This window comes from Vollenhovia emeryi, unplaced genomic scaffold (genome assembly GCF_000949405.1).
Source record: "Vollenhovia emeryi isolate VEMERY1.0 unplaced genomic scaffold, V.emery_V1.0 DF939248.1, whole genome shotgun sequence".
In the NCBI taxonomy this organism is placed as follows: Eukaryota; Metazoa; Arthropoda; class Insecta; order Hymenoptera; family Formicidae; genus Vollenhovia; species Vollenhovia emeryi.
This window is the reverse complement of record NW_011967118.1, coordinates 347,520-374,062: the sequence shown is the minus strand read 5'-3', so window position 1 is coordinate 374,062 and position 26,543 is coordinate 347,520. Positions and strand designations below refer to the sequence as shown.

At 37.5% G+C, this 26,543-nt stretch overlaps 2 protein-coding genes across 2 annotated transcripts in view; one reads left to right on the top strand and one right to left on the bottom strand.

Moving 5' to 3' along the window:
- Positions 1–4,886: 4,886 nt before the first annotated feature.
- Positions 4,887–6,547, top strand: LOC105559948 (syntaxin-8). Its single transcript, XM_012008622.1, has 5 exons — positions 4,887–5,389; positions 5,483–5,677; positions 5,781–6,034; positions 6,111–6,203; positions 6,284–6,547. Exons 1-5 carry the CDS (start codon positions 5,355–5,357, stop codon positions 6,442–6,444), a joined length of 738 nt encoding a protein of 245 aa, XP_011864012.1. The 5' UTR covers positions 4,887–5,354; the 3' UTR covers positions 6,445–6,547.
- A 1,069-nt stretch (positions 6,548–7,616) lies between these two features.
- LOC105559952 (oxidation resistance protein 1) overlaps positions 7,617–26,543 on the bottom strand; it is a 159,523-nt gene continuing 140,596 nt past the window's right edge. Inside the window, exons 15-17 of the mRNA XM_012008626.1 lie at positions 11,887–12,168; positions 11,078–11,247; positions 7,617–10,998 (exon numbers count right to left, since the gene is read on the bottom strand). Of these exons, the coding sequence (XP_011864016.1) occupies positions 10,863–10,998; positions 11,078–11,247; positions 11,887–12,168 (588 nt within the window). The 3' untranslated portion in view covers positions 7,617–10,862. The remainder of the gene's footprint in view (positions 10,999–11,077; positions 11,248–11,886; positions 12,169–26,543) is intronic.

Here is a 26,543-nt window from a genome sequence, read left to right as displayed (position 1 = left end):
TTATATACCCGATATTGGCAGCTCGACGAGCGATATTCTTTCGATTATTTGTGCGCTGCATTTGCAATTGATGTGACTATGACGAATTATAAGAGTGCCAAAATGATCCTGCGCTTCGAGGGTCTACAGTAATGAAAATAATCATATGTTCGTATTTATCTCCGTAAGTTCTTACAATGCAAATCTTCGGTAGAAAAGCAGTCGCAATTGTTCGTTGAGTTGCACGATATAACATGTATAAAAATAAAGATTCAACGACGAGCTCGTATCCTCTTCTTCATCTCGTTGTTCGTCTCCTTACGTGAACAATGAATTTGCAGCCTCGTCGCCTCTATTAAACATCATAAAGTTTCAATCATAAATTACAACTTACCCGCCGTGCAATATTCTGATCCAGAGCGTTTGTCGATTAATCAGATTCTTTTCCAGTAATTTTAATTGAAAAACATGTAATTCGTTAATGATACTCTTTTATTGATGCCGTTAAAGGCATCACCACAGTAAAAGGATACGAATTCCCGTTTCTTTACAACTTGAAACTATTGGTTATTATTAAGCGCGTTTCAAGATAATAAAATGTTTTAATGTAGTCATCGCCCCTTTTCTTCAACGGGCGACATTTGTTCTTCGATCGCGCGACTTCGCGCGGTCTCATCGTCAAATTATGTTCTTATTTTTACGTCGCGTTAGCCGATAAATTTGAAACATTGTAACAAATTTGTGTCATGTGAAATTGGAACTTTATCGTTCTTTCAGTATGTATGTATGTCGCTAATTATAATTTGTATTGTATTATAATAAACGATTATTGTAAGTCAATGTAGTAGTTGGTATACTAGCTCCCTGCACATCCTGCACTTACCACATTTGTTTACATCTTAAGACTTGATTTTTTATCGTTAATCGTTATATTTTATTGATATGCTTTATTTCTACTAGCATTTTGGTATAATTAAATGTGCCAGATTTTGTATCAAACTTGTACTCTTTTTGCCAATAAAATTTGTAGCCCACACTGTTCTGGATATTCACTAGAAAATTATCTAAACATTCTTTTATATACATACAAGATTGCTCCGTTTATATCGGACAATCAATACGCTTGCATTCTGATCAAATTGAACTTTGCGTTGTTCTAGTTATAAATAAACTAGTACCACTCTTTTTTTATTAGAACTAGAAATAACAAAACGCGCGCTCAGTTTGTAATTGAGCATTGTATATTTTAAAAAATTTGTATACATGCAAAGAAGTAATTGTATGCGCAATGTCAATTTACAATAAAAAGTACTTTATCACTCACTGATACAATTCGCAACAGCAGAGTTGTATGTACATCGTCAACTATATAAGTTAAACCGTAAAAATACAAATATGTATATGATTATTATAGAATAATTATGTAAAATCGAAATTATTGCATTAAATATACTTTATATTTAATATTTTGCAAAATAAATATTTATTAAAATAATTGTACAATACCTACAATATTTCTCTCGACGTTATACTATGAAATATTCGCTATACGTACAATAACACGAAATTCTTTATACATACTTATTCTATTAAAGTTATTGTTACTTCGTTAATTTATGTCACCTAATTTTTTTAACTATAGAATTATGTCCCCCTATCCCTAACTATCCGAATCCCTGCCTACCCGTATTCCGATTTACAGACCCTACCTACCCGTGTTTCAACATAATGAATCTACAAATCTTTAATTAACCGCGACGCGATTTTCTAGGGGTTTGACTTGGAGTTTAACGCGCCCGCGGGATTTAATAGGGGTTTTACTCTCGCACATATGCGAGAATATGTGTATATAGAAGCATAACCGAATTGTAACAAATCAAAAGAAGTCCAAGTATAGTTCGTACAGCACCTTACTTAGGTACTCCATCAGAGTGGCCAATATTGACCACATACCTCGTCGTATTTAGTCCTTCGTTGGGCCAGATTGGACCTACCTTTCGTTGCTCCCGGCCATACAATCTGGTCATTTTGACCAGAGATCAGGAAGGAAGAAAACTCCTTCCATAGTCGGTTATCGTCACCGACAAATATTTCGTACTCTTCGAATATACGAGTATCGATCGTATCGAAAAATGCACGACCACGAGAGGTTAATTAAAGAAGAATATTAAAAAAAACTTTACTGTATATACGAATAAAAATTATTTTTACTTCCGTTAACTGTTCAAAAATATTGACCATTTCTTCGTAACTTTATCTTTGAATTAGAAATTCACGTAGATATAGAAAAAAATTTACTTCGCGTTAGAGTGATTTTAATCATATTCCTCGATAAATTAAAATTCATAATATGGATAAAATTAAATAATTAATTGAAAAGTTTTCCTGAAAAACCGATCGCGAAAACCGACCGCGAAAATACAAAGATGCGTGTGACTATGCATGTATTCATGCGAGACGCATCTTGAAAGTACGTATATCACGTATGTACATACACACGTACAAAGAATAAATGATGTGAGATCCAGAAAAACGAAACTTCTTTCACGATTCCAACCGATATTATAATTACATATTATAATGAATTAATAATCGCAAATAATATATAAAAATATATAAAAATTTCAGTGTTCTGGACAAAACATATTAGAATCTCACGCCATATTATTTTACTTTATACATCAATGAAAATGGATAGGCTACAAGAGAGCTCGACGAATACATCGATCATATTTCGCGTAATTTCTATGATGTAATTCAACCATTTTCAATATGAAAAATGAGCTCAACATACTCTGATTTGAAGAGCTCTATGAAATCACTTCTCTTCGATGAATTAAATATATTAAATAAAACGCGAAATTATTTGTAACTTGTCCATTTTAACGTAACGGATCTACGAAATGTATAAATCTACAATCTACGATCTAAAAATGTAGATTCCGTTACTTTAATAAAAAACTTTACTCACCGACACGATGCGCAGCGGCGGAGTTGTATCTGCGTTGATTCTGCAATGGATAGATTCTGCAAATCTCCTCCTGCACTCAGGTGTCCTCCTCTCAGGTGTCGCTGTCTCAGCTGTCCTTCGACACACTCGCGAATTTTCACTTCAGTTTGTAAAGTCACTTATCACTGTCACTGTATCCAAATGCCACTTCTTCGGTTTTCACTGTGACCGATTATCACTGAGTCCGAAGTTACACTTCCGTTTGCAAAGTCACTTATCATTGTCACTGTATCCTAATGCCACTTCTTCGGTTTTCACTGAGTCAGATTGTCACTGAGTCCAATTGCCACTACGAATTGTGATATTGTCGCGCTGATATCGCGCACAAATCACTGACACAAATCGCGGGAATTCAACGATCGCACGATGATATCGATCATTGATTATTCACAGAGAGCGATCGCGGTTTCTTCCCGCGCAGAAAGAGTAATACGATATCCAAAGCGGCGCGGGCACAACCGATCAATTCGACGATCGCCGCGTGAATGATCCTGCGTACGGCGCCGTAAACACCTCGGCCAATAGACAAAGTACCACGGTTTACATTCATATTTTTCGATGAGTTGATAAAGAGACACGTTGATAAAGAGCCGTCGCCACAACTTGTAAATCGTTTCTCATTACAAGTTGTAGAAACTTGATAATTAATCGAGGGACGTTACTTGTTACTGATAAAGGTGTCCAAATCAATAGCGTTTTATCCCCGCATTCATCGCGATCGAGTCTTGGAAACCGATAACGCAAAAGTAATAAGCGAAAGTAATTCACGCGCACGGAGCGACTCTCGCCGCTGCCTGCCGGCACGACGTTCGGCGAGCGAGTGAGAACGCGGCGACCTTCAGGTGTACACGATGGCACGCAAAAACATCGTACGTCACCGCGCCGAGTGAAAAACAAAAAAAAACGTTGAGAATTCGTTGGCCCGCTTAATCGTCGTACGATATCGCGCCAAGTGAAAAACAACAAAAAAAAACGTTGAGAATCCGTTGTGGCCTGCCTACACAATGGAAAATTCCGTACTTAATATTTTATTGTACATTACTTTGTTCCGTGACTGTTGCTACGTTTTGCGTATTATTCCGATAACTTATTGGTATTGATTAAATTAACGATTAATTCTGTTCAATCAAGAAAATATTTCGAAACAGAAATCGTTGTTACTTAAATTCTAATTACTAGGATTAGAGATTTTACCTCAATAGTTGGTGTATACAAATGTATATTTCTAAATTGCAAATCTTCATTTACTATAAATCTAAAAGAGGAGTGAAGCACACCGCGCTTCGAGAAGACCAATCGACACCGCGGAAAAGAGGCCTCAACTGTTCGATATTAACGACAATCGCGCTGGTAACATCGATCCTTTTTAGAAAGGGATTTTTGTAGTCAATAAAAACAGATGAACTTGTAGAGTCCCTCCACCAGCCCCGCCGATTTCGATCGGCGATCCTCTTTTCTTTACAATTTGGTTTTATCGTATTTGTTATTTATTTTATTTTACTCATAATTTACTTTACAATAGTTCCAAAAGTAAAAATGGACGTAATGGCGCGCAAAACAGTCTCTTGAAACGGTATCAAATAAAACGCCGCGGCGTGACCGCTCTAAGAACGGACTATGAATACCGACCACTCTCTCGCTGAAATTGTGGCCAGGGGCTCGATTCTTGAATTTCGAAGGAGAAAAGTTGCAAGTTGATTGGCTATTCGCATGGCTTTAACCAATCGACTTTCAACTTTTCTGTCAGAGCAGAATTTTCGTATACGTTTCTTCTTCGAATGAATTCAAAAATCGGGCCCCAGACTCCGTGACTTCGGTGGTCGATAGACCGTCACGCCCCTACTGACTGGCTGACGAACTAATAATAAGAATATTACCTCTCTGCGATTCCAGACGCGAGTCTAGCAATACGCTACTTGTAGTCCTAGATTTAAGCTACGCGATTTAAATAATAAATATATATTCAAACATCCACTCTAGCAGTGAACGCGCATAGAAATAACCCACACCTCTATAAAATTATAGCTGCTGCCGCCATCTTTTACGTACAGCTTGACACTACGATTTATATTTTGCAACTACTGTGATTCTGACATATGAATTTGAGGTTATCTTCATGTCAAAGCAATCATCAAGTTACTGCATCGCGTAACTGCTTTATTTAACTGTGTTGTATTATTATCATATGATATAGAAACTGTCATCGTTATTTCAACAGATTGTGATTTTTCAAACACGATATAGTTATACATCTCCCAATTGTAAAGAAATTAATGTTTCCCATAACAATGTTGAAATACACGTTTGTCGTACCGTTGTATCACTTGGAGTGCTTATAGATATATTTGTTTCGACAAACACGAAAATGGCACTTGTTAACATCGAGGGAATCGATCCTTGGTAAATATATAAATTTATTTATGTAATATATATTTATAATTGTATTTACAATTTGTTCACGTATCCAGTAATCTATTGCGTATGTGTGATTAGGCTCACGGAATATGACGCGTGCGAGAAGCTGTTCCGTGAAATTATGGAGCAGCTCACTATGCGCGATGGAGAACCGAAGACCTCGAAAGTTTACGCTAGCTTGTCAGCCAACATAAGATTGCGTATGAAGCAGTACACCCGAGAAGTTCAACAATTGAAATGCAAAGTGGAAGAGGCTTCTAAATTGAAAACAATGTACAATATTTTATCTGTATACATATTAATTTCTTAGCACGAGAATTTAGACTTTGAGGTAGTAACTTTAAAATAATAAGTTTCCTGAAAATTTGTATGGCAGAACGTTTGAGGAGGCAGAACGTAGGACAAGACAAGTGGAGCAACTACAAAGCAAGGATATTCAGTTGCTAAAGTTGTACGAGCCACGTACAAATGATTATGTATCATCGCGCGCGAATTTATTAAAGGCAGGCTCGACGGCTTTCGCTGACGGTGGAACAACTTCTTGGGCTGCTGACGACGACGACGACAAACCGTTGGACGTGCAAGTAACCGTCAATGATCTTATGAGTCATCAAGAGCGAGTATTGATAGGTAACAATGATGCTTAGAGAAAATCTTAACAACTGTACAATATGTACATGGTTTGCATTGTCCTAATGTTTTCTAGAACAAGACAGAGGCTTGGAGGAGTTGTGTAAAGTGATAACTCGCCAAAAAGAAATTGGACAAACTATTAGCAGTGAAGTGGATCATCAAAACGGTGAGTAATATGAGAGATTTTAAGCTCGTGACAATATGATGTGAAAAGTGTTCTTTAAATTTCGTTATATTGTAATATAGAAGTAATTGATGATCTGGCTGATCACATGGACAGGACTGATGAATCTTTGATCAACAAGACTCAACAAGTTCGTAATATCCATTCCAAAGATCGCACCTGTGGGTACTGGATAGTGATACTTATACTTTTTATTGCTATTGTTATTGTTTCTGTCGCATAGATAGTTATTGGTTATATTAACTTTAATTCTATTACGAAATGTCTATATTTAAACTGCAAACATTGTATTGATGTTTATAAATAAATAATATAATTATAAAGTAGTACTTTTCTATTTTAATATTTTCTTATTACCAAATTAAAGTTATATATGTATAAATAATACAATATGTATGCGAACAGGGTGATTCAGAATGATTACACCGATTATTCTGACACGCCTTGTATGTATGTTGTGATAGTCTATAAAATTAATATCTTTTCCCCTCAACGTCGAGTCGTCGACTCGATCCGACTCGTCGGGAGTTCCCGCGAAAAATCAAAATAACTATAATTGTAAGAACATACGTAAACGTCGAATTTATTGTTAATAATATTAACCTGGCGAAGCAGGAACCACGCAGTTTAACTTAGTAATTAACAAAGAGCAATTAGCGGGAATTGGCCAGCAACCACATGAATAGGGAGTGAATAACAGGAATCCCTCCCTGACGAGCGAAAATGTAAAGTCAGCAAATTGACCGCCGCCGAAAACGACCGGAGATCGAGACTTTAATCTCGGGGGATGGAGTGCCACCACCACCGTTTACGTACGCGCGGACCACCGCTACGGCCCCAAACTGACCCGCTGCTGACGGCCGTTGGACCGAGGAAATTCGGCAACGGCACTCTTGGGAAAGCCGTGAGATTGAGCGTATCCCGGTGAGAAAGCGGACCCAGAGTCAGCCCCTGAGAAGTTGAACACCTCCTATTCTAAACCGTTACCGAAATTGCCTTGAAAATTTGTCGAGCGGGTTCCTGATTCAACTGTACGCAAAGGAAATAAAATTAAGTGTTCTGCCCGAGGTAATTTCGAAGCCATTTATTCAAACTTCAGATACGATAGAGTCTACAACACTTCCGAGTTCCTCCAATGAACCCCCCCCCTTTTTTCATTAATCTTTCTAATCCAGTTATCGTTCCAAACGTTGTATGTAATCGTTTACTAATTTTGTAAAAATTAATTGGCGCCCATCATTAATTGTTCGAACCGTCCGCGGAACTCAGCAGTGAGATTGTTATGAGCCCTGACGGCTTCGGACCCGGCCAACAAATGGTATTAACATTTTATTTATATGTGTAAGACGTGCGAATAACAAAACGAAGAAAAGTGAAGATTCGACAGAAAGCTCGTTTCCCAGAAATAGTTAATATTTTATTTTTGTTACAGTGCACATTGACATCTTGATTTTTTTCACATTAAGGCGAGGATCATGAGTAGTTGTTTTCTCTTCATTTGGCTTATCATTATCGTCACCTGCTGTCGGATGCGCGTACTTCGCTCTTTTTCGCACACGATGCTATTAGAGCCTGAGCAGAATGGTTGTCTTGTACTCTTGAGACAATGTTTTATGCTTTAAGTCTTTGTCTTAAAATAACGCACAATAACTGTCTTGTGTCTTAAGATTACAAAACAGCTATTCTGCTCAGGACCTTATCCCTGACCGCGGATTTCAAATCCGTCTATCCCTCGAGTAACACACGCACGCTTCGCGTATCAGGAAGCGAAAAGATCTCCATCTCGAGGGGTGTTTCGTTTGTGTGTGTGTATGTATGTGTAGCGTAGTGTACATGACGTATTCAACCATGTGGTACCATCGAAGCGACTCGATAAATCGTCTAGGAGCACAACTCTTTTTTTTTCTGTTTTCCACTTAATATCACATGATTACGCCTAGTATCTAATTTACGCTCTAAGCAACTCTATTCGTACGTGTTGTGTCGCATTGAGTGTACAAATTCGAGACTGCTACCCTAGTAAAGCCCGATAGTGCTGCATGTTGACTTGATACTTTGTTTGTGCTTCGTCGACATCGTGGGATCGAGAAACAATCCCGATAGATTAGGATTTCGCTACATGCACGCGAAAATTGACTCTATGCTCACTCGTGATGAGTCCATGAGGTTTAGTAAGGTCTATCTTTTAACGTCTATATCACGTCTACATCCATTCCGCATCATGTGGAAAATTAAACTCATTGGAACTGTGTCAGTTACAAATTCTCATTAAGTGTCACACTGCATTCTGCCCAGTCAGCGGCTTTGATCACGCGTTTTCTTCTTTTCTTTCATTTTGTTTTGAGTGCGTCTTGTAACCAGTGCGCGAACACTTGGGTCTCATTCTTCTCTTGGGATATCTTGGATCGACCGTTCAGTCTTTCGAACGTTCTCCGACGGTGTACATCGGCAGAAAGGGATCGTGTGTCACGTGTGAGAAAGAGGTAAACAGGTAAAGGTAGATCAAAAGTTTTCTGCGTTTGTTTTATTGTGCTCGCGTGAGTTGTGTTGTCGTTACTATAATAAGCACTCTTGGTCGTCGTACGCGGCCCTGCTGATCGGCAACTGACCGGCAGAGAAACGCCTTCGTTAAGATTACAAGGATCCGTAATCACATATAGAAATGGTCGTGGAATAGAAATTGTATCTAGAGTGATTATGGGGAGAAGGAGGAAGATATACGGTGGTGTCGTCGTTAGGTCTACGTGGTATAAAATGTGTGATTCGTTCAAAGTTGTGGGCCAGCAACGCGCGCCGCAGTGGGTCTTCTCAAACGGTTGCAATGTTTGTAGTCAGTTGTTGCAATGTCAGTCATAATGTTCGTAATTATATGTGTTAGAAAAGTTCGTCCGATCTCGCGCCATACCGTATCAGCTGGTAAAACGCTTCTTCGCATTTTCTCGTCTCATGCGCTTAAGAATCGGTCACGCGCATACAAGATTTCGATTTCTTCACTCTCCCATGCAAATAGACGAGGTGCGCCAAGTAGAGATGGGTGAGCGAGTACACACACGCTCGGTTTTAACCTGGCGACGCTCGTAGAGATTATAAGCTCGAACAGTGTGTGATTGTGTGTATAATCGATCATACAAAGTTGGACTAGGTCTAAAAGAGCATCGTAACGCGAGTTACAGAACGCGATGATTCTTCGTCCAATGTGCCATCTAGAGTGATCGTTTGCATGTCAGGGAATTCGTATGCCGGTAGGAAGATGGATTCACGCACGAGATATACTTGCTTCATATCGCGAGTACACTTGGCGGAGGGAGACAAAGAGAGCGAAGCAGGCACAGGCATGTGTGTTCGTTGTGGTCACTTGTGACTCCAAAGCACATTTACTAATTTACTGACGACAAGATTCGCGAATACACTCTGACTCAAGTCAATCCACACATCATTGACTTCTCTCATTCGACTTCTCTTTCCTCTCCTAATTGTAAGATCAGCTCGAGGTATCTCTTTCTCTAAAACTACTTTTTTTTCTCAGATCATGGATTGTTATATTCGGTTACGCGAGAGCACGCTTCCCGTTATCTGTGTATCAATCCTCATGTGTATGCATGTAATATGTATATGCGTGTCGCTTACGTTTCTTGGTTCAATAAACATCTGCATTATACATGACGAGTTACACAGCGTTCCGCAAAGAGTTCTCTCTACTTGTACCGTCAAAATCAATCATTGCAACACGATCAAAGTATATATGTATATGTATATATATATATATTTACATTTACTATCTACATTATCTACACATCAACAAACTGTTAGTTTTAGCATCTTCATCGTATTGAATTTGTAAATTGTTTTCCTTCAAACGTTATGTATCTCGCCTCGCATTTGCCATCCATGTCATTTCCAATCATTCACACTTTCATTCTTTCATCACCATCATCATTATAATCATCTGCATTTATCATCATTATCATCATTATCATCATCATCATTACATCATCATCGTTATTTTCATAATTATCTTTATATTGATGTTAAATGTGTAAACTCACGACTAGTTCGAAGTAACGATTATCATACAATGCAATCATAATTCTTCGACTCTCGGTCACAAATAACCGCAAATTAAATTCACGATCGACATACAATTCGCAACAACGACTTATTCAACAAAATATAAAAAAAAATAAAATAAATATACCAACTTAAAAAAAGACAAGGGAGTCGGGGGCAATTAACAATAAACAATAGCTACGCGATACGCATGTTATAGCACACGCTGTGATCGCATAATTTCGGGCCATGACAGTCTCTTTTACAAACGTTCGCATCCCTTTCGAGGCTGCGTCTCGTCGATTTCACCATTTTCTTCAGGCAATGCCATCGTTGTCTCTTCGTGTGAACATTGACGATTCTTTTCTCCTCAGAGAATCATCCTGTCTAACACCGGGCGAGATTTTCCCAAATGGCAATCAAATTAATCGGCGTCGTGACATTAATGACTCAACGTCTTCGACAATGTCCTTGGAATCGTTAGTCTTCCTCTAATCTCCTGGCGGCGAAACCTTCCTGAGGCTCACAAGTTCAGGTTAAATTAGGCTGCGATGATGGCGAAGGAGTGGCGGGCTGGGGATATGAGGCCGTGTCCTATATGAATGCCCAGCATTCCAATGTTTTAACAACGAAATCTTCGCGCGGTGCCAACGGCTCGTTGCCGTATGTGCTACAGGATTGGGTCCGGCCCTGATACAGATCACCGTCCAACCAGAGCCCAAACTTGCCACTAAAACAAGATTATTTATGTAAAGCTCTCATCCAACTGCAAAACAACAGTGGTACTTGAAAAAACGAGAGAAACTTACTCTCCAGCACCAATTGCTAAGCTCTCGTTGTTGCCCTTGATGAAGTACAGGTTGTCCCCAGTCCAGTTGAAACACTGGAACCTCGGCGAAAACCTGAAGAGCAGGGACTCGCCGGTACCGTAAAAGTGATCGCTCACGTGCAGAGAGCACGAGGTCAGTGCACCAAACACCTGTAACAGAAACAAGTAATTTACGAAGGCTGCGACATATGCACATGGTAAAACCGACAGAAGGATTATTTCATGTTTGTGCACTTATTCCAAGCTCTCTGAACAAATGGTCCGAATGGAGTTGGCGATAAACCAGTTTGCACGGATGCAGGACATTCACGAAGTAGGCGAACACAACTTTATGAAAATCCATGTTAATCCCTCGCCCAGACTAATTATGATAATCATGAAACTTTCTACTTCGGATTAATCGGGTCAGCCAACCTCGAAATTTTACTAGAGACTGAATGTCTTTTACTTATAATTAGTTAATCTTTTCGTTTGCATGTACGTGTGTGGGTGCACGCACGCATGCGCACACAAGAAATCAATTAGTTTGATGACGTACAATCTTCTAACAAATAATTATATTTTGAATATGATACTGTATATTTTTAGAGCTACCTTTTTGACATGTGTCACGCGTAAAATGATCTACGTATGATCTAATACAATAATATGCTCGTAATATAACGTGAAAATGCAATCACAGATGTGACCGTTGTATTAGTTACAAGATTTATTTTCGAGAGTCACATTCTTGGATCAGATTAGAACCGATTGGCCAATCAACAATTTGATTTACGACAGGGAACTCACATTGCCCTCCGTGTCCTCGATGACTAATAAGATCGGGCTCTCGATCTTGGCCATTTTTCGGTACATGCTGTTGAGACTGAAGCCATGCTGGCTTGTGCTGAAGACGAGAGTCCACTGGTAGCCCTCCGCTCTCGCGGGCAGATGACGGCAGAGCTCTTCCCTGTGCTCGTCGCTGAGTATTTCCGTCGTGCCGATGAGGTCGGGCACAATGACGTCGTTGTCCAAAGAAATGGCACTGTTCGCGTAAAGAGCTCGCCTGAACTCCTCGCTCATAGACAGTACCTGCGAATGAGGCGAAATATCATTTAATAACATACCCTCCAGACGTATTCCTCGACAGTGATACGTATATCGCGAATTCTAATCGAGGAGGTAAGAAGTAAAGTCGTCTCTACCAACAACGATCCCATGAAAAGATGATCGCGACATAAATGGATGTGAATAATGTTCTAAACGGTGCTCTATTGGTATGTGTGGACGGCACAGTCGTTGATATTTGAGGACACGTATGAAACTCTCCTAATGTTCATTAAACACAGAAACTATCTTGCAGCATGCATGTGATGTCTACTCTGGATATGCTGGATAAAAAACTTTAGTGTATCTCAGAAGATGAAGACAGATATTGAATCGGAACCAGGCAAGATATTGAAGTAACGGTTGATCGTAATATCGAGTCGTAATATTGGACAAACGTAACATGCCTCTTTTCAGCAAATATAATGGATACGACTGTCATGTCTTATTATATAACAGATAGACATGTATAAAATTATAATATATATAATTTCGTAATATTATAATAAATAAATTATTACTTTGATAAGTCAAGAATTACCTTCAATAAATATTTCACTTTTATCCTGCGTGACTCCAAATTTCGCGGAGCTTCAAAGAATTCTATGCAGAATTGTCAGGTTTCCTCGTGAAATTTGACCGTGAAAATAAGTGCTGCTAATATGAAAAATTAATTGACGTCCCTTTGGTTTCTGACCTCCTCGGTTTGACTAAATCTAAGCACATTTAGGGCACTACCACATCCAAGTGTCGTGTTGTACTCCGTTAATACGACCTCACGTAACCGCAGTGGGTGTTGCGTTTATTCAAGTCAATTGCCGGATAATTATTAACGTGGGAGGCCACCGTGAAATGTGTGCCAATATTAAATTACTTTTGTTCGACGCCCGCCGTCACACGGAGTCGCTTAGCTTCGCGCCACGCATGATAATGCAATACGCGCGCGCTCGAATGCAAATGCCACGCGATGCACATCCATACAGAGCCCCCGAGGTATATATACATTATAAATATATTGTGTATATACATTTATAATATATGATAGAATCCAATTGTAATGATAGAATCCAAATAGAAGCTAACGGAAACGGACGGCCTTGGAATAAAATCGTATCGGAGCGACTGAACGCCGCATCGATTGTATCGCATTGAACCCGCAAGTCGGTGCATAAAATGATGGGCAGAATATCGATGTCAAATAGATAGAAATTATAATAGGTTTAAGTGAATAATAACTGAAGCTCGAAACAATGCAATAATTCCTGAATTAATAAGAGTGCAAATAAAAAGAACGATGACTATTTATTCAATAATTTTAAAATTATTGAAACTAAATATAAAAATAATTTTTTATTTGAGAGCGAGCGAGTTAACGTTTTTATAATGAATTTAATTAGTGTTTTATTTTGTCCTGACGAGCCTCCTGTTATATTGGAACGTAATTACATTTACAATACTACAACACTTCTTTCGCTTTATGGAATTTTTATTAGCAGGAGCAAGTTAAAAGGGATAACAAAACGGTCAATCGTGTAAAAAATTTTCGAGAAGAATGTAATAAAAATTACAAAGTGCTGAATACGTATTGCTAATCGTCATAAAATCGCGTAAAACATTATGTCTCGTAGGGTAGGAAAGCAAATTGCTGATCCGTAGGCAACGCATTGTTAACATGCGACACGGTGTTATCGCGCGCTAAATTATTGGACGGTTCCATCACCGATCGATCTAAATAATAGAGTGACGACGCAAGTTCGCGCACCTGACAGCGATAAATTCGATAACAGTTTCCACGCACTGTTCTGTACACGGCACGCATCATTGCAACTTGGTAACATCGTTCCTAGTAATCTTTGTATCGATTGTGTGTCGCTGTATGTGACAACAAAATATGCATCTGACAACTGTTATAGATATTGTTTAATACAGATTGCAGACGTGAGTGAGGGAAATAAAACGTTAATGATTATATCATGTTTACACTGCGGATGACACACAAAGCGTGAATGAGAGAGGTCTGGACGTATGTACTTTTGCATTCTTTTACATTTGGATGAAAATCTGTCGCACGTACTATTTACAGACATGCGTCATTTATGAAAACACATCTTGTTCGATTTTATTCATTTCTCGACTGACGGTATATAGCGTTTGAAATTAATTTAACTTTCTTTCCTCGCTGTAATGGTTTTATACGTGGTCTTTATCTACCTTTTAATAGATTTCGAGATGACTCGCGGGGAAGATTCACTATTACATTTTAGCGTTACATATTTTTACCGAGTATTTGAATTTTCAAAGAAAGTCCTAATGGCGTTAAAAGAACATGGATTAAATCATCGGTTATTTCTAAAATTAAGTCGTCATTTATTCAACCCTTTTGCGTACAAGTAGTGTGTGTGTAAAGCTAGCATATCATTTTGCTGAAACTCACAAACAATTGGGTAATAAAAAAAGAGAATATAATAGATTATATTATAAATGTAACAAGAACGATGCGATGATATTTCGAATTATACTTCGATTATCTCTTATTACGTGTGTTTCTGTTATGTATGTTACAATTGACTACGGAAAAATTTTACTCCAAAGATGCCGTCTGCTTGTTACTGTTTTCAACATTATCAATCGTTATCAAACAAACCTGTCTTCTTTGCGCAAAAAAAAACCGCAAAAAAATCCCGATAACCTTTGATCTCGCGATTGGAAGAATTTTAGCTTTCATACGAATGTTTGTTATGGAAGGCAGCTGCCCTGACTTCTTCAGATAATGTTATTCTAACATTTAAGATGTTTGACGAAAAGAAAGATCAACAAGAATCACAGATATAAAGAGCTGAACAAGCCATTTGTGAGCATATTTATACCTTTTCCTCGTTGAATTTTTACTATTTACTAAGTTTATATTAAAATACAAATATATTAGCGTAAATATTCACTACACTATAATTGATAGTAACATCACTAGCAATAAAGTGAGTGCCAGAAGTGTCTACGTCAAATTAATTTTAATACCTTTCATCCACACGGCATTATTGTAATCTTCGCTAAAATTTTTTAAAGGCACCGAACATCGGTAATAATAAATAAAATTTAAAGCATAAAAGTATGCAAACAGATATAAGTTAACGACTACACAATTCACTGATTCTCTCCTCGGCTTACAGAAGGGAAAGAAGATCCAGAACTTGATATCATGGACCCCACATTTGTTTCTTCATATTCCTACACGCGGGAAGAGCGGGCAAGCGTTTATTTATACATAAAGATTGCATTATCGCGACATGCGGGATTGCGAGCCTATCGTACTTTTGACATTCGTCTCTCACACGGACGGATATAAAAATGTCGTCACTGCCGGTCAATCAGTTCTTCACTACCAAGTTTTTCAAAGCTCATTATCATTATCGACCACTTCACTGAATGCATCGCGTTAATTTCAATTTGATAGCGACACGCTATACCAGATGTTCCGCACAAACAGCTCGTTAGCCAATGCAATTATCGGCTTTTTAATAAATTAACCGGGAGAACAATAGCGATCGTTATAAACAATTTCCCAACTATCACTTGTATGGAGATAAAAAGTATCACGTGACAAATAGTCACCTATTTTATGGGGATTCAAATCCCCCATTTTGATATATTGATTTTTATAATTCATATTCAAAACATTATATTCTAATTCAATTAACATCTTTAGCAAGTACTTTTATATCCATAGCCTAAAAAGCTAACAAAATATTGCGGATTTTAAGAATACTCCTAAATCAAAATATTAAAATAATTAAATTAATAAGCAAACAAAATAAAAATTTGCCGAATTAATTGAAGAATTACATTGAAATCATCGACGAAGATTCCACTGATGTTCTATTTAATCGATATCAAATTGGATTAATAGTATATATTCGCCAATGAAGATTTAATACGAATTTATCGATTTCTGTACCGAAATTTGAGTTTAATGCGACAGAAGTTACAATATCTGCATAACAGGTAAATTTTCTGGGCATCGATGACAAATTGTGCCGCGATCTTTGCGTTGCTTAAACTCGATATTGGTGAAGTGATGATAATAAAATCCTTATCTCGGCGATTTCAATATAATTCAAATACGTAAAAGAATAATTTCTTATGAGTCATATGTAAAAAAATCAGGGCGACTTTTCAAACGAGAAAATAACTAGTTTTTTTTGCAATTTGCGTTACTAATACTTATAGTATTATAGTTTGAGATTATTTTGTATAAATAGTTTTTATAGAGGTATAAAAAGAGTGACACATCACGCGTCCTTGTCACATCCTACAACTTGTATGTTAATACGCTCCGCGACACTCGTCTGCGATTATTACGTCGAGCGATGCAACAACAACACCATTGAGACGGTGGTCACGTGCGTGATCTGTGAAATCTGAGAAATACAGAAATGATTGATCTCTCCGCGTGGAGGTTATCGCAAGATAAGAAGAGTAGATTAAAAGAATTTCGTGAAAAAAAACTCATGTACACAATGCACCAAAGATACATTAATCGCTCAACAAAACTCTTGGCTAAATCAAGAATCAAATCTTTTTGGGAAAATTATATACGCAATACGAAATCGAGACAAATCTAACATGAAAGTTTAATTGAGTTGTTTTAAACAATTTTTGTAAAGATGTTTTATATTTTAGATGTTAATAGCTGGTATTAATAAAAATTCGATAGAGAATCTTTTTATTTTCGTTCCGAGTTTTTTTTTTCATTAACAATAGCGGGGTAAAAACAATGGAGACACTCCACGTGGTGCGCCACAACAGGCGAGAATTTCACGTGCTCGTATAAAAAAATAGGTTACAAGAGACCATCCTTAACGCTTCTTTTCAGATACGTGCAAGCCAGATATGAAAATAGAACACGGAAGAACACATTCCTCTGACAGGTTAACGACCGTGAAAAGCGTATTAGTCAGGCGTTAAGTGAGTCAATCTTACTATTGGATTGGCTACTGCAGAAAAATACGAATTGACCATTTTACAAATCTTACCTACAAAAATGACACACATACTGTTGTCTAAGAGCATTTATATCTTGTTTCTATAATAATTTACTGCTGTATAAAGCAAAAATTCAAGTAACAGTCAAATTTTTTTTTGTTAGACTGCCTTGCTTTTTAAGATCCTGTCTTGCAATAAACAAGCTGTGCTTCGTTGTGATTTACTTGTTAAGGAGACGCGAAGAATGACATCTAAGTGAGTTTGCGGACACGTGAGAATAATTGCACACTCACAGTAGCCACTTTTAACTCGAAGGAAATGCGTTGAAAAGTTGTTTGAAAACCACGCGATTTAAATCTCCTTAGGTTAGGCGTCTATACTAATGGGTAAATGTTTAATTGAGTTCGATTAAAAGAACACTTTTGTTTGACAGCAGCAACAAAAAATTACGATAGCGCGATTATTTTCACCAATTACCTGACCGAGCTGGCTTATGTCTACGCAAATAAAATAATTTATAGAGGGAAGTTTCTGCTAAATTAATAATAATCATTATTTGTTGGTTCCACCATGAAATTATAGCCCTTGGAGTGAAATCTGTTTAGTGGAACATTGATTGTTAGATCGTGTAATCGTCGCGAGAAAAGATTTGTAATTGAATTTGGACGTTGAAAATCTACTGATAGAATCCTGTCCAATAATAGAGGACTTTTCTCTTTTATTATTTAGAAATTACAATCGTGGAAACACGAAGGTTTTCAATGACTAACAATTGATGATGCGTTCGACCTTACAGAAATTTCCATTAATTTAAGTTTCAAAACTTATTGCATAAATAATATACGATATTTCTTAATGCATTTTCTTAATACACAGCTACATATGTTCCAATGCTGTATAAAGCGTATTAAAAGTATCCTATGTCTTCACATAAATTAGTATATGGTAAGTATATGGTAAGTAAGAAGACTGTTATTATAAGGAATTAGGTTGATTAATAAAATAATAAGACTCACCGTAAGCATTCTCGACGAATGCTGAAAGACATAATTCAGAATGGGACACGGATCGACAGTCATTATCGGCGCGACAAAGGCTGGACGTACGTTATCGTCGTTTAAACCTCGAACTATTGGATATTGCCGATTAAAATATTTCCGATGTTTATCAATAACTTGAAACTGCGATTTCAAATCACGCTCTCGTTTTCTGTCCCGATACCGCTATCGATTAAGATAATTCCACGGTCCCCGTCCCCACGGGGCTGAGGTCAAAGGGCTACAAAATTTTCCGATTCAGTTACAGACTGGACCGAGATGTGCAACTCCTCACGCCAATTTTCCGTGACGCGTAAAGAATCACGCGGCAGTTGCGAGATTCGTGCGATCGGCAGGACGAATCGATCGAGACTGAGCGATGCCGGAGGCACACGGTCCGATTTCTTTCAGTGACCATTGCGTGAGAAACCGCGCGAAAAGAAGGAAAAAAAACCTTTCATGGGGGATCAGTTTCCGGTCTCCCTTCTTCCCGCTTAATGTCAAGTACACATAAATTCCCGCCGAATGTTCGCGTTGGCCTCGAGCGCATTATTCTCGCGCGCGATCGTCCTTCGATCTCCTAGCCGTCCTGATGCGACTCTGATAGCGACGGGCCGTGTTAACGAACCACGCGGAGAAGGAGAGACGCCACCGGTGTCATTCGTTCGGCCCAAACTGCCTTTAATGACGCTCGTAATAACGCGCTTCCGCGTGCCGTTATGAGATTTCGGATGGATTTCCGTGTACTTATCCCGCGAGGCTCAAGCAATTCTTTTTTATACAAGGACAAAATAAGGAAGACTATCTAGTAAGCAAATAATCCAGCACAGGGTTGTCAATATATGATAACGTAAGATTTTTAAACAGATGCCAAAGTTGACTTTTATTTAACGATAAATGACGATTTGTAGTATATTTGTGAAAAAATATACTATAAGTGAAAAATAAAAACAGTGAAAGCTAGTAAGGTGACATCAAGTTAAATCAAGAGGGGGTAAACCAAAATCACGTACACCAATGCCTACTAATATCTAGTGGGCACTACTTTATATTATCATCTTATTTTATCTTGTGTGTTTTATCTTTTTAAATTCTTTAGTACCCCAACAAGGCCAAATAACACTCGCTGATGCCCAAAAAAGTCTACACTGAAAAAAATTTCCATCGGATAAACCAATTAAATGGTGTTTCCGATGGTTAATTTTTCCGATTACGTTTTCTGATTAAATTATGGATGCCATCCGACGAAATGCAGTTACCGGTGAAATTTGATCGAAAAACCGATCATATTTTTCATCGGATATATCAGTTTCTTATTATGTAATTGGACATTTTTCTCAATGTAGTAGTGTCTGAAATCTGTCATTCACACGGCGATGGTCTCAGCGGTTTACCCCTCGTTAAATCGTCATTGCCTAACAATTATTGCATTAGCTCTCTATTATTGTTGAAATCATTACTGCCAAACAGTTTTAAATTCGAAGAAAATTCCGACGAGCTGGAGGTAACAGGAGCGAAGCACCGCTTCCTTCCGATAATTTGTAACGAAACGGATAAAAAAAGTTTCAGCAGATACGAGACAGAGTGCTTTATCATCTCTGAGACATTATTCGGCCTGGATTAGCGATTCGGCAAAAAATTGCATTACTTTGATAAATCGTCATGCGCGATCGCTTATCTCGCACGATACCTTTATTTCGCGAATGAAGATTTTCCGCGATTAAAGTGTATGTTGTTAAGGCTAAGAATAAATCATCGTCGGATTAAAGTGAATACCGGACGGGTACGCGGCAACCATGTATTCATATACCGATTACTCTGATACAAGACGCGATCGTGTCCGGTCACGTTTACATATGCTAATCTTATGAATAAATTGTCTTGTACCAGGCGAGACGAGCCATCATTAATCAGAGATGGGGAAAAAACATTAAATGCCACCAACTCGCACAAGTTGATGAAGATTTTAGCCGACGCGAGTTTATGCACAGGATGTTCAGTCGCGTATGCATCTATTTGGTGAACAAAACGAGATTTTCCGTAAAAAAAAAAGAAAAACTGAGATGGAGTAAAACTGTTTGCGAAACACGGGCTACCGTACAGCGCACGTGCATTACGTAAACTCTATTCAGAGATCGCCAGCGAAAGAATGATCGGATCGTGTGTATTTGTTTTTTAATCGAACTTTAATTAAGATCGAAGCTAGACGGAAGCGACCATCGGAAAATATAGATCACCCGTTACGAGGGATAATAAGGCTCCCGAAGCCGGCCGTAAATTGCCTTCAATTGCGAACCGACTACAACGTGATCCGCTAATCGAAATTTCCTGGCAGTTTGCTACGCGAGGAGTGTTATTGCGGGACATAATGCGTGAGCACAGAGGACATTTATGTCGTAAGTAGCTAAGCACAATTATATAATTTCGCAAAAAGTGACGACGTCGCTTTTATAATTTTGACTGCGAGATATTACGCAAGTGCCGGCATTACGTCAGTCTACAGAAAATATGTCGAAATACTTAAAAAAAAAAATATATATATATATGTTTAAGCGCGTTAGTAGTTTTATCGGTTCGTTTAATCGTCTGATTATACGGGGTATAACAATTTCATCTAAGTACGTGAATCACACTCACTTGAACTGAGAATTACCTGTTTTACATGAAACAAAAAAAAAAGAAATGACGGAGAGATATCCCGGTATAGCAAATTATTTAATTATCTTATCGAAGTAATCGGTAAGTATTTCGTTTCCTTCCCGAAACAATTATAAGATACATGATGCATGCTCTGAAATAATCGTCTGTAGAAACCTGATCATCCCGCATACGGAGAGTTCATAAAAGGCATTAAAAGCCAGCCGCGAATGTTAGCATTCAAGGAGACCAGGAAACCGCTACCGAAAGATCGCGAAGGGTGACTGCGATCGTTATTGACAATCGCGAAAATGTACGATTTCCTTTATAACGCCGAGAGAAATAAATATGAAAGTTAATGAGCGACTTGAATGCACGTCAGCGCAATGTCATTTCATATTAAACGTGTTGTTTTACCCCGCAACATTTCTAAGCTACACAACGCGGTTAACTATTATAAGGCTACTTGTGCAGGTTACATCATTTTATTTCTTTAAATAAAATGCGAGATTACATCAGAATCCGAAAATCTTTACGCAAGTTTATATCTGCCGAATCAAACGTTACGTTACGTTACGTTATTTTCCACCTTATCATTATCAATGAAAAACTTATGGGTTTACAAGAAAATATATATATTTCTTAGAAATATGTTTAACTGTAAATATAAAACATTTAAATTGCGAACTCTCTAGCTTTTGTGTGATAATTATTTATTATCTGATGTAATAATGTTCATCGTAGTTTCTTGCTGGAATTTAATTAAACTTTCCAATATTCTATGAACAAGGTATTAAATGTATGGACAAGATACATGTAAAAAATGTTTAGCGGAGATTAATATTGTAGACGAAATATCATTTTTGATAAATATTCGCCGAAGAAGATAAATCCAGCAATAAAGCCCGGCAAATTCAGCAATAAATCCACGACACACGCGCGTATATATCAGATGAAAAACAAACGTATGTTAAAACGCAATAGTTTATTTATGTAGATAACAGCGGTCACGAGTCAATTAATAAAAAAATCGCCGGATAAAAATGTGAAAAAGCCAATTTACAACGACAATTGTTAAAATGTTAATTAACACAGTAGGAGAAGTTAAAATAACCACGCTAAACTCGAATGAAAACGTCGTGTTTATTATGCAGAGAATACATTAAATATGAATTTGGGAATACACTCGTCCTAATTAATAGAAATTTTCATAAAAATTATTCTTGAGAGCACATTTTACGCGTTAATCTATTTATTTGTTGCTTCTTTATCATTTGTCAAGTTTTGCATAAAATTCTAGGAAACATAAAGAATCAGCACTAATCTAAAATTCATGACATTTTTTTTCTTTGTTATAATCGAAAGGTGTAAAATCATGTACACCAATGCCTACTAATGCCCAATGGGCATTACTTTATCTTGTTATCTTATTTTATCTTTATAATGCCCCAGCAGGTCCTAATGTCCAAACTAATGCCCAAAAATGCCTTGTAATGCCCAGTTATGCCGGAAATCTACACAACAATTCCCTCAGCGGTTTGCCTCTCGGTTATAATATTATCGGAGCTTCAAAGGGAAAACGGCTATTTATTGATTCATTTAACTAATTTGATTTGTCGACAACTCGGTTATGACGACTTCTCTTTGCCAGCATTGGTCCGTAAAGTTCATATTTATTTTAATAGAGATATATACAATAATATTAACAGAATACTCGTCTTAGTTTCGTAATTATTATAACTGATGTCTTTCGACGTTTTTGTTAAAACAAATCGACCAAAAATTCGATTCTTAATAAACATTTCTACCACAAAATATATTCTTACTATTATTCTATATTAATCATTACGTCGAGATTAATGTCTTGGAATAAATCTTTTCCACAGATTCCATTTGTCTTTCATAGCATAAGCGCCGATGTTATTTGCGATTGTACAATTTATGCCTGGAAAGTTTCGAGAATGAATTTATTACAGGCAAACCAGGAAAATCAATTTTGTTTCCAAGGAAATAAAGTAGGTTCATTCGTATATGTTGTATTTAAATTGTTTACGTCCCCACTCGTGCCACATAAGAACACGCAATTTGAAATCGCTAAAGCGATTTCGTTACAACAACAATTTGACAATTGCGTTACTTTCAGTGTTTAATGTCAATTATGGTAGATTTATGTTTTCAATTTCGAGCTCTCTGATCTTTATGTGATGAGTGAATTTTATTTTTCTTTGCAACTTAATTCAATTTTACTTTATTAATATTTGTTGCATCATGAACATTAGATTTTTTTTCAAATATTACCTCCACAAAATTTAGTAAATTTCTACATACTCACCTCACGCTCGTCGGAGAACGTGAAATTATTTAAATATTATGTAAATATTATGTAATTTATCTATCACCGAGTCGCGCGCGTGCGCTGAGAACAGCTCAAAGCAGAGCCAAAATGTACGACTTATAATTCATTATAGATTATTAATTAAGTATTGCATGAAGTTAATTCACGCGCAAATAAGTACGTTTTGATTCTCAAAGCCCACTTCTCGTTATTCGTTGATTACAATAGTAAAAAACGATTAATCTCAAAATTATTCTCCCTTACTTTTTTAATCTTCTTATTTTTCTTGTATTTTCTCGTACGAAAGGGATTATACAAGAGAAAAAAAAATACAGCCTTGGCCAAAAATATTAGCACCTATGTGAAACTTAAATAACTTTAAATTATGTTACATTCAGATTAAACAAACAATACCAATTGCTGAAAATGGGAATATTTATTGCCTGTCGATACGCAACAACAACAAAATAGTTGGTGTGAGTCAAAAGAAGTTACACTTTTAAGAATTTGGGGAAGGGGGTGGCAAATACTTTTGGCCAATGCTATACATACGGAGACGTTTGATTATTTATGATATTTTCTTCTCAGATATGAAATCACGAATGCGCTCACTTCTCGAGCAACGCTATTTGAATGTGTCCCAAGAAGGACAAGATATGAATTTCTGTTTTTTTGGGAAACTTTTCACCTCTTTCATGCCTAAACACTACTAGTTTTAAACTTACGTTACGTGAGTGATAATCGATAAAACGTATCACCAATCAATGTGGAATAATATTGCCACAATTGAAAGCCAACTAGTTTCAAGCAGCGCATTTTGCAATGGCAGTCTCTTTGGTTCGGTGAAAGGTGAACTTAGGCTCGAGCAAAGACCGGTTGTTAAATACGCTTCGTGCAAAGCGCCGCTTTTCTCAAGTCATTAACGTGCAAATTATGCGAAATAGATCGCAAGCTAACGTACGGCTTTCGTGTATATACGCGAATTGTTAAAGTTGTTTCTGTCGTAAACGTCGGATCGGTCAAGTGCTACGCAAACAATTGTTCATCTTGACAAACTCTGAGTGCAACGTTCGCAGATCAATAAATTACCACGTTGATTAGCAAGCGTATCCGTTTCACGATAAATAAAAGGGACATCAATAACAACAACAAAACGACTAGGATATATCGTAAAATAAAATGTACATGTAAAATAAAATGTACGATATTCCATAAGAATAGTAATTATTATTATATTGTCCGCAGAATAATCGTGTATTTTGAGAGTCTTTGTATTCGAAGAAACATATCGCGAAATCACGACTTGGAAATCTCTTCGTTAATTTTCAGTTTCGACTTGGGTTGAAATCTTTCGACAGGCCCAAGCAGAATCTTTAATGCATAAACATTATGTAACTGATCACTAAATAAACTGATTACTAAATGGGCATTTCTGATAATTCTACGACTCGAGACATTTGCATTGCGTAGAAAAGCGAGTGTTGCTTAAAAACGCGAATACGCTCGCCTCAACTCTGACTTTTACCTTCGTTTTCTGTTTCAGGAATTTCGTGATCTTGAAGATCGGATTCGGCATCTTTGGCCTCGGCATCCTCGATCGTTCGCGTTACCTTCGAGGGATACTAAAACTCGCGGCCGGCACCTTCTGAGTTTCGATCCTTCTCTCTTTCGTTCACAGGTGAAAAATCGTGTGAAAGTCGGTTTACATTATCACTCAAATTTTATTTCTTCGAGGAAGATAAAATTTGTCTAAAGAAATAAAACGCAACAGCCGAGCCACAAATGGTCGAATCAACGTTTTTCCTTAACGTAATGTTCCTTGAAAAGTTATCACAGCGAGAACTTGTTTGTACCAATACTGCCACTCGATACTCCGACGATATTTTTAATTAACTGATTTAATCAAGGCGGCGTTAAAATATTCAACTATTCAAATATTACTTGACGTTACCGCACACCAATCTATTTTTTATTCATTCTAGCAAGTTACTTGACGACTGAACTTTACTTCACGAGAACTCAAGCCGCACTGGGAGCTTTCGGAATAAATCTAATGCGTTCATACAAGTGATGAAGAGTGCGAGGAGGGGAGAAGAAACGACGCATATGCTTCGGCAGATGCTTCCCTCACGACTGCGCATCCTCGGCTGCGCAACACGTGGTGCGACTCGTCCTAAAAAAAATCTCGCATTCTTCGCTTTGTCCCCAGGAATGCTCTCGTGAACAAGAACCACCTTCCCCAAATTCAAAGCGACGTTAGCTCGAACAAAATCCAAGAAAACGCAAGATTCCATAAATTATGTTCAACCTTTTCAAGACCTCAGTATAGTGCAGAAGAACCGAGGGGAAAACTGCTGAGGGCATTGTGGTGTAGACTTCCGGCATGACTGGGCATTTTTTGGGCATTAGTTTGGGCCTTAGGCCTTGCTGGGGCAAAGATAAAATAAGATTACAAGATTTTGGTCAGCGATTTCCCTCTCGAGAAGAACATTATGTCGGAAATGATTGATTCTTTACGGCTTTTAAATCACTAATTTTTAAGAACGAGTTGTTCCAAGTGTATTATTTAATTCCATTTAACGTGCGCGTCAGATTTAATTGATTTAACTCCGTTAAACTCTACTCGATCACTCGTTTGCATTCTATGCCTTTGCCTAGGTGCAAAATTACTTTCGGTAATTCGGTATAATTATTTTCATCTTCAATTATTTTGCAGGCATCCGCCGACAGTACATACCGACAAAATTAGTGTAACTTCAATGTATTTTTGCATGAAACGTTTCGCACGGTATATCGTTTGTGGATAACAGTTAAGCGAAACCTGACCCGACGCATTTTTAAGCGACAAATTATGCCCGGCTTTACGATAAACACCGTGCGTGCAGCCAAAAATAAACGAAAGCACGTCCGAAGCTTCCTGTCGTTTATTTTCGAACAGTCAAATCGCGAAGTGTCGAGGACAGAAAAATACTCTAGAAAACGCTATGGATTATATTTCGTTAATAATGATCTCTCCTGATTAGTAACAGTTTTTTGCTGACTTTTCAAAGGTTCGAGTTGCCTCTACAAACAACACATTGAAGATTTATGAATTTGTATCAATTTTTATATCCCTGCGTTGAATGCATCATTTCCATTTTTTTTTATTACTTGACGTACTTCTCTACTGTAAGTAAAACGAGTGATTTTGTTACACAAAGAGAATAGACCTCACTAGCCTTCTCCGATGAATAGTGTGCGGATACTTGCGACACTTGTATGCTTACTTCTACTTATAAACTTTTCTTAATCTTATTGTAGTTAGTCTTGCTCGGCTCATGGCATTTATACAGGGTGTTATGTAATACCCACATCAACGCTTATTGTGGGAT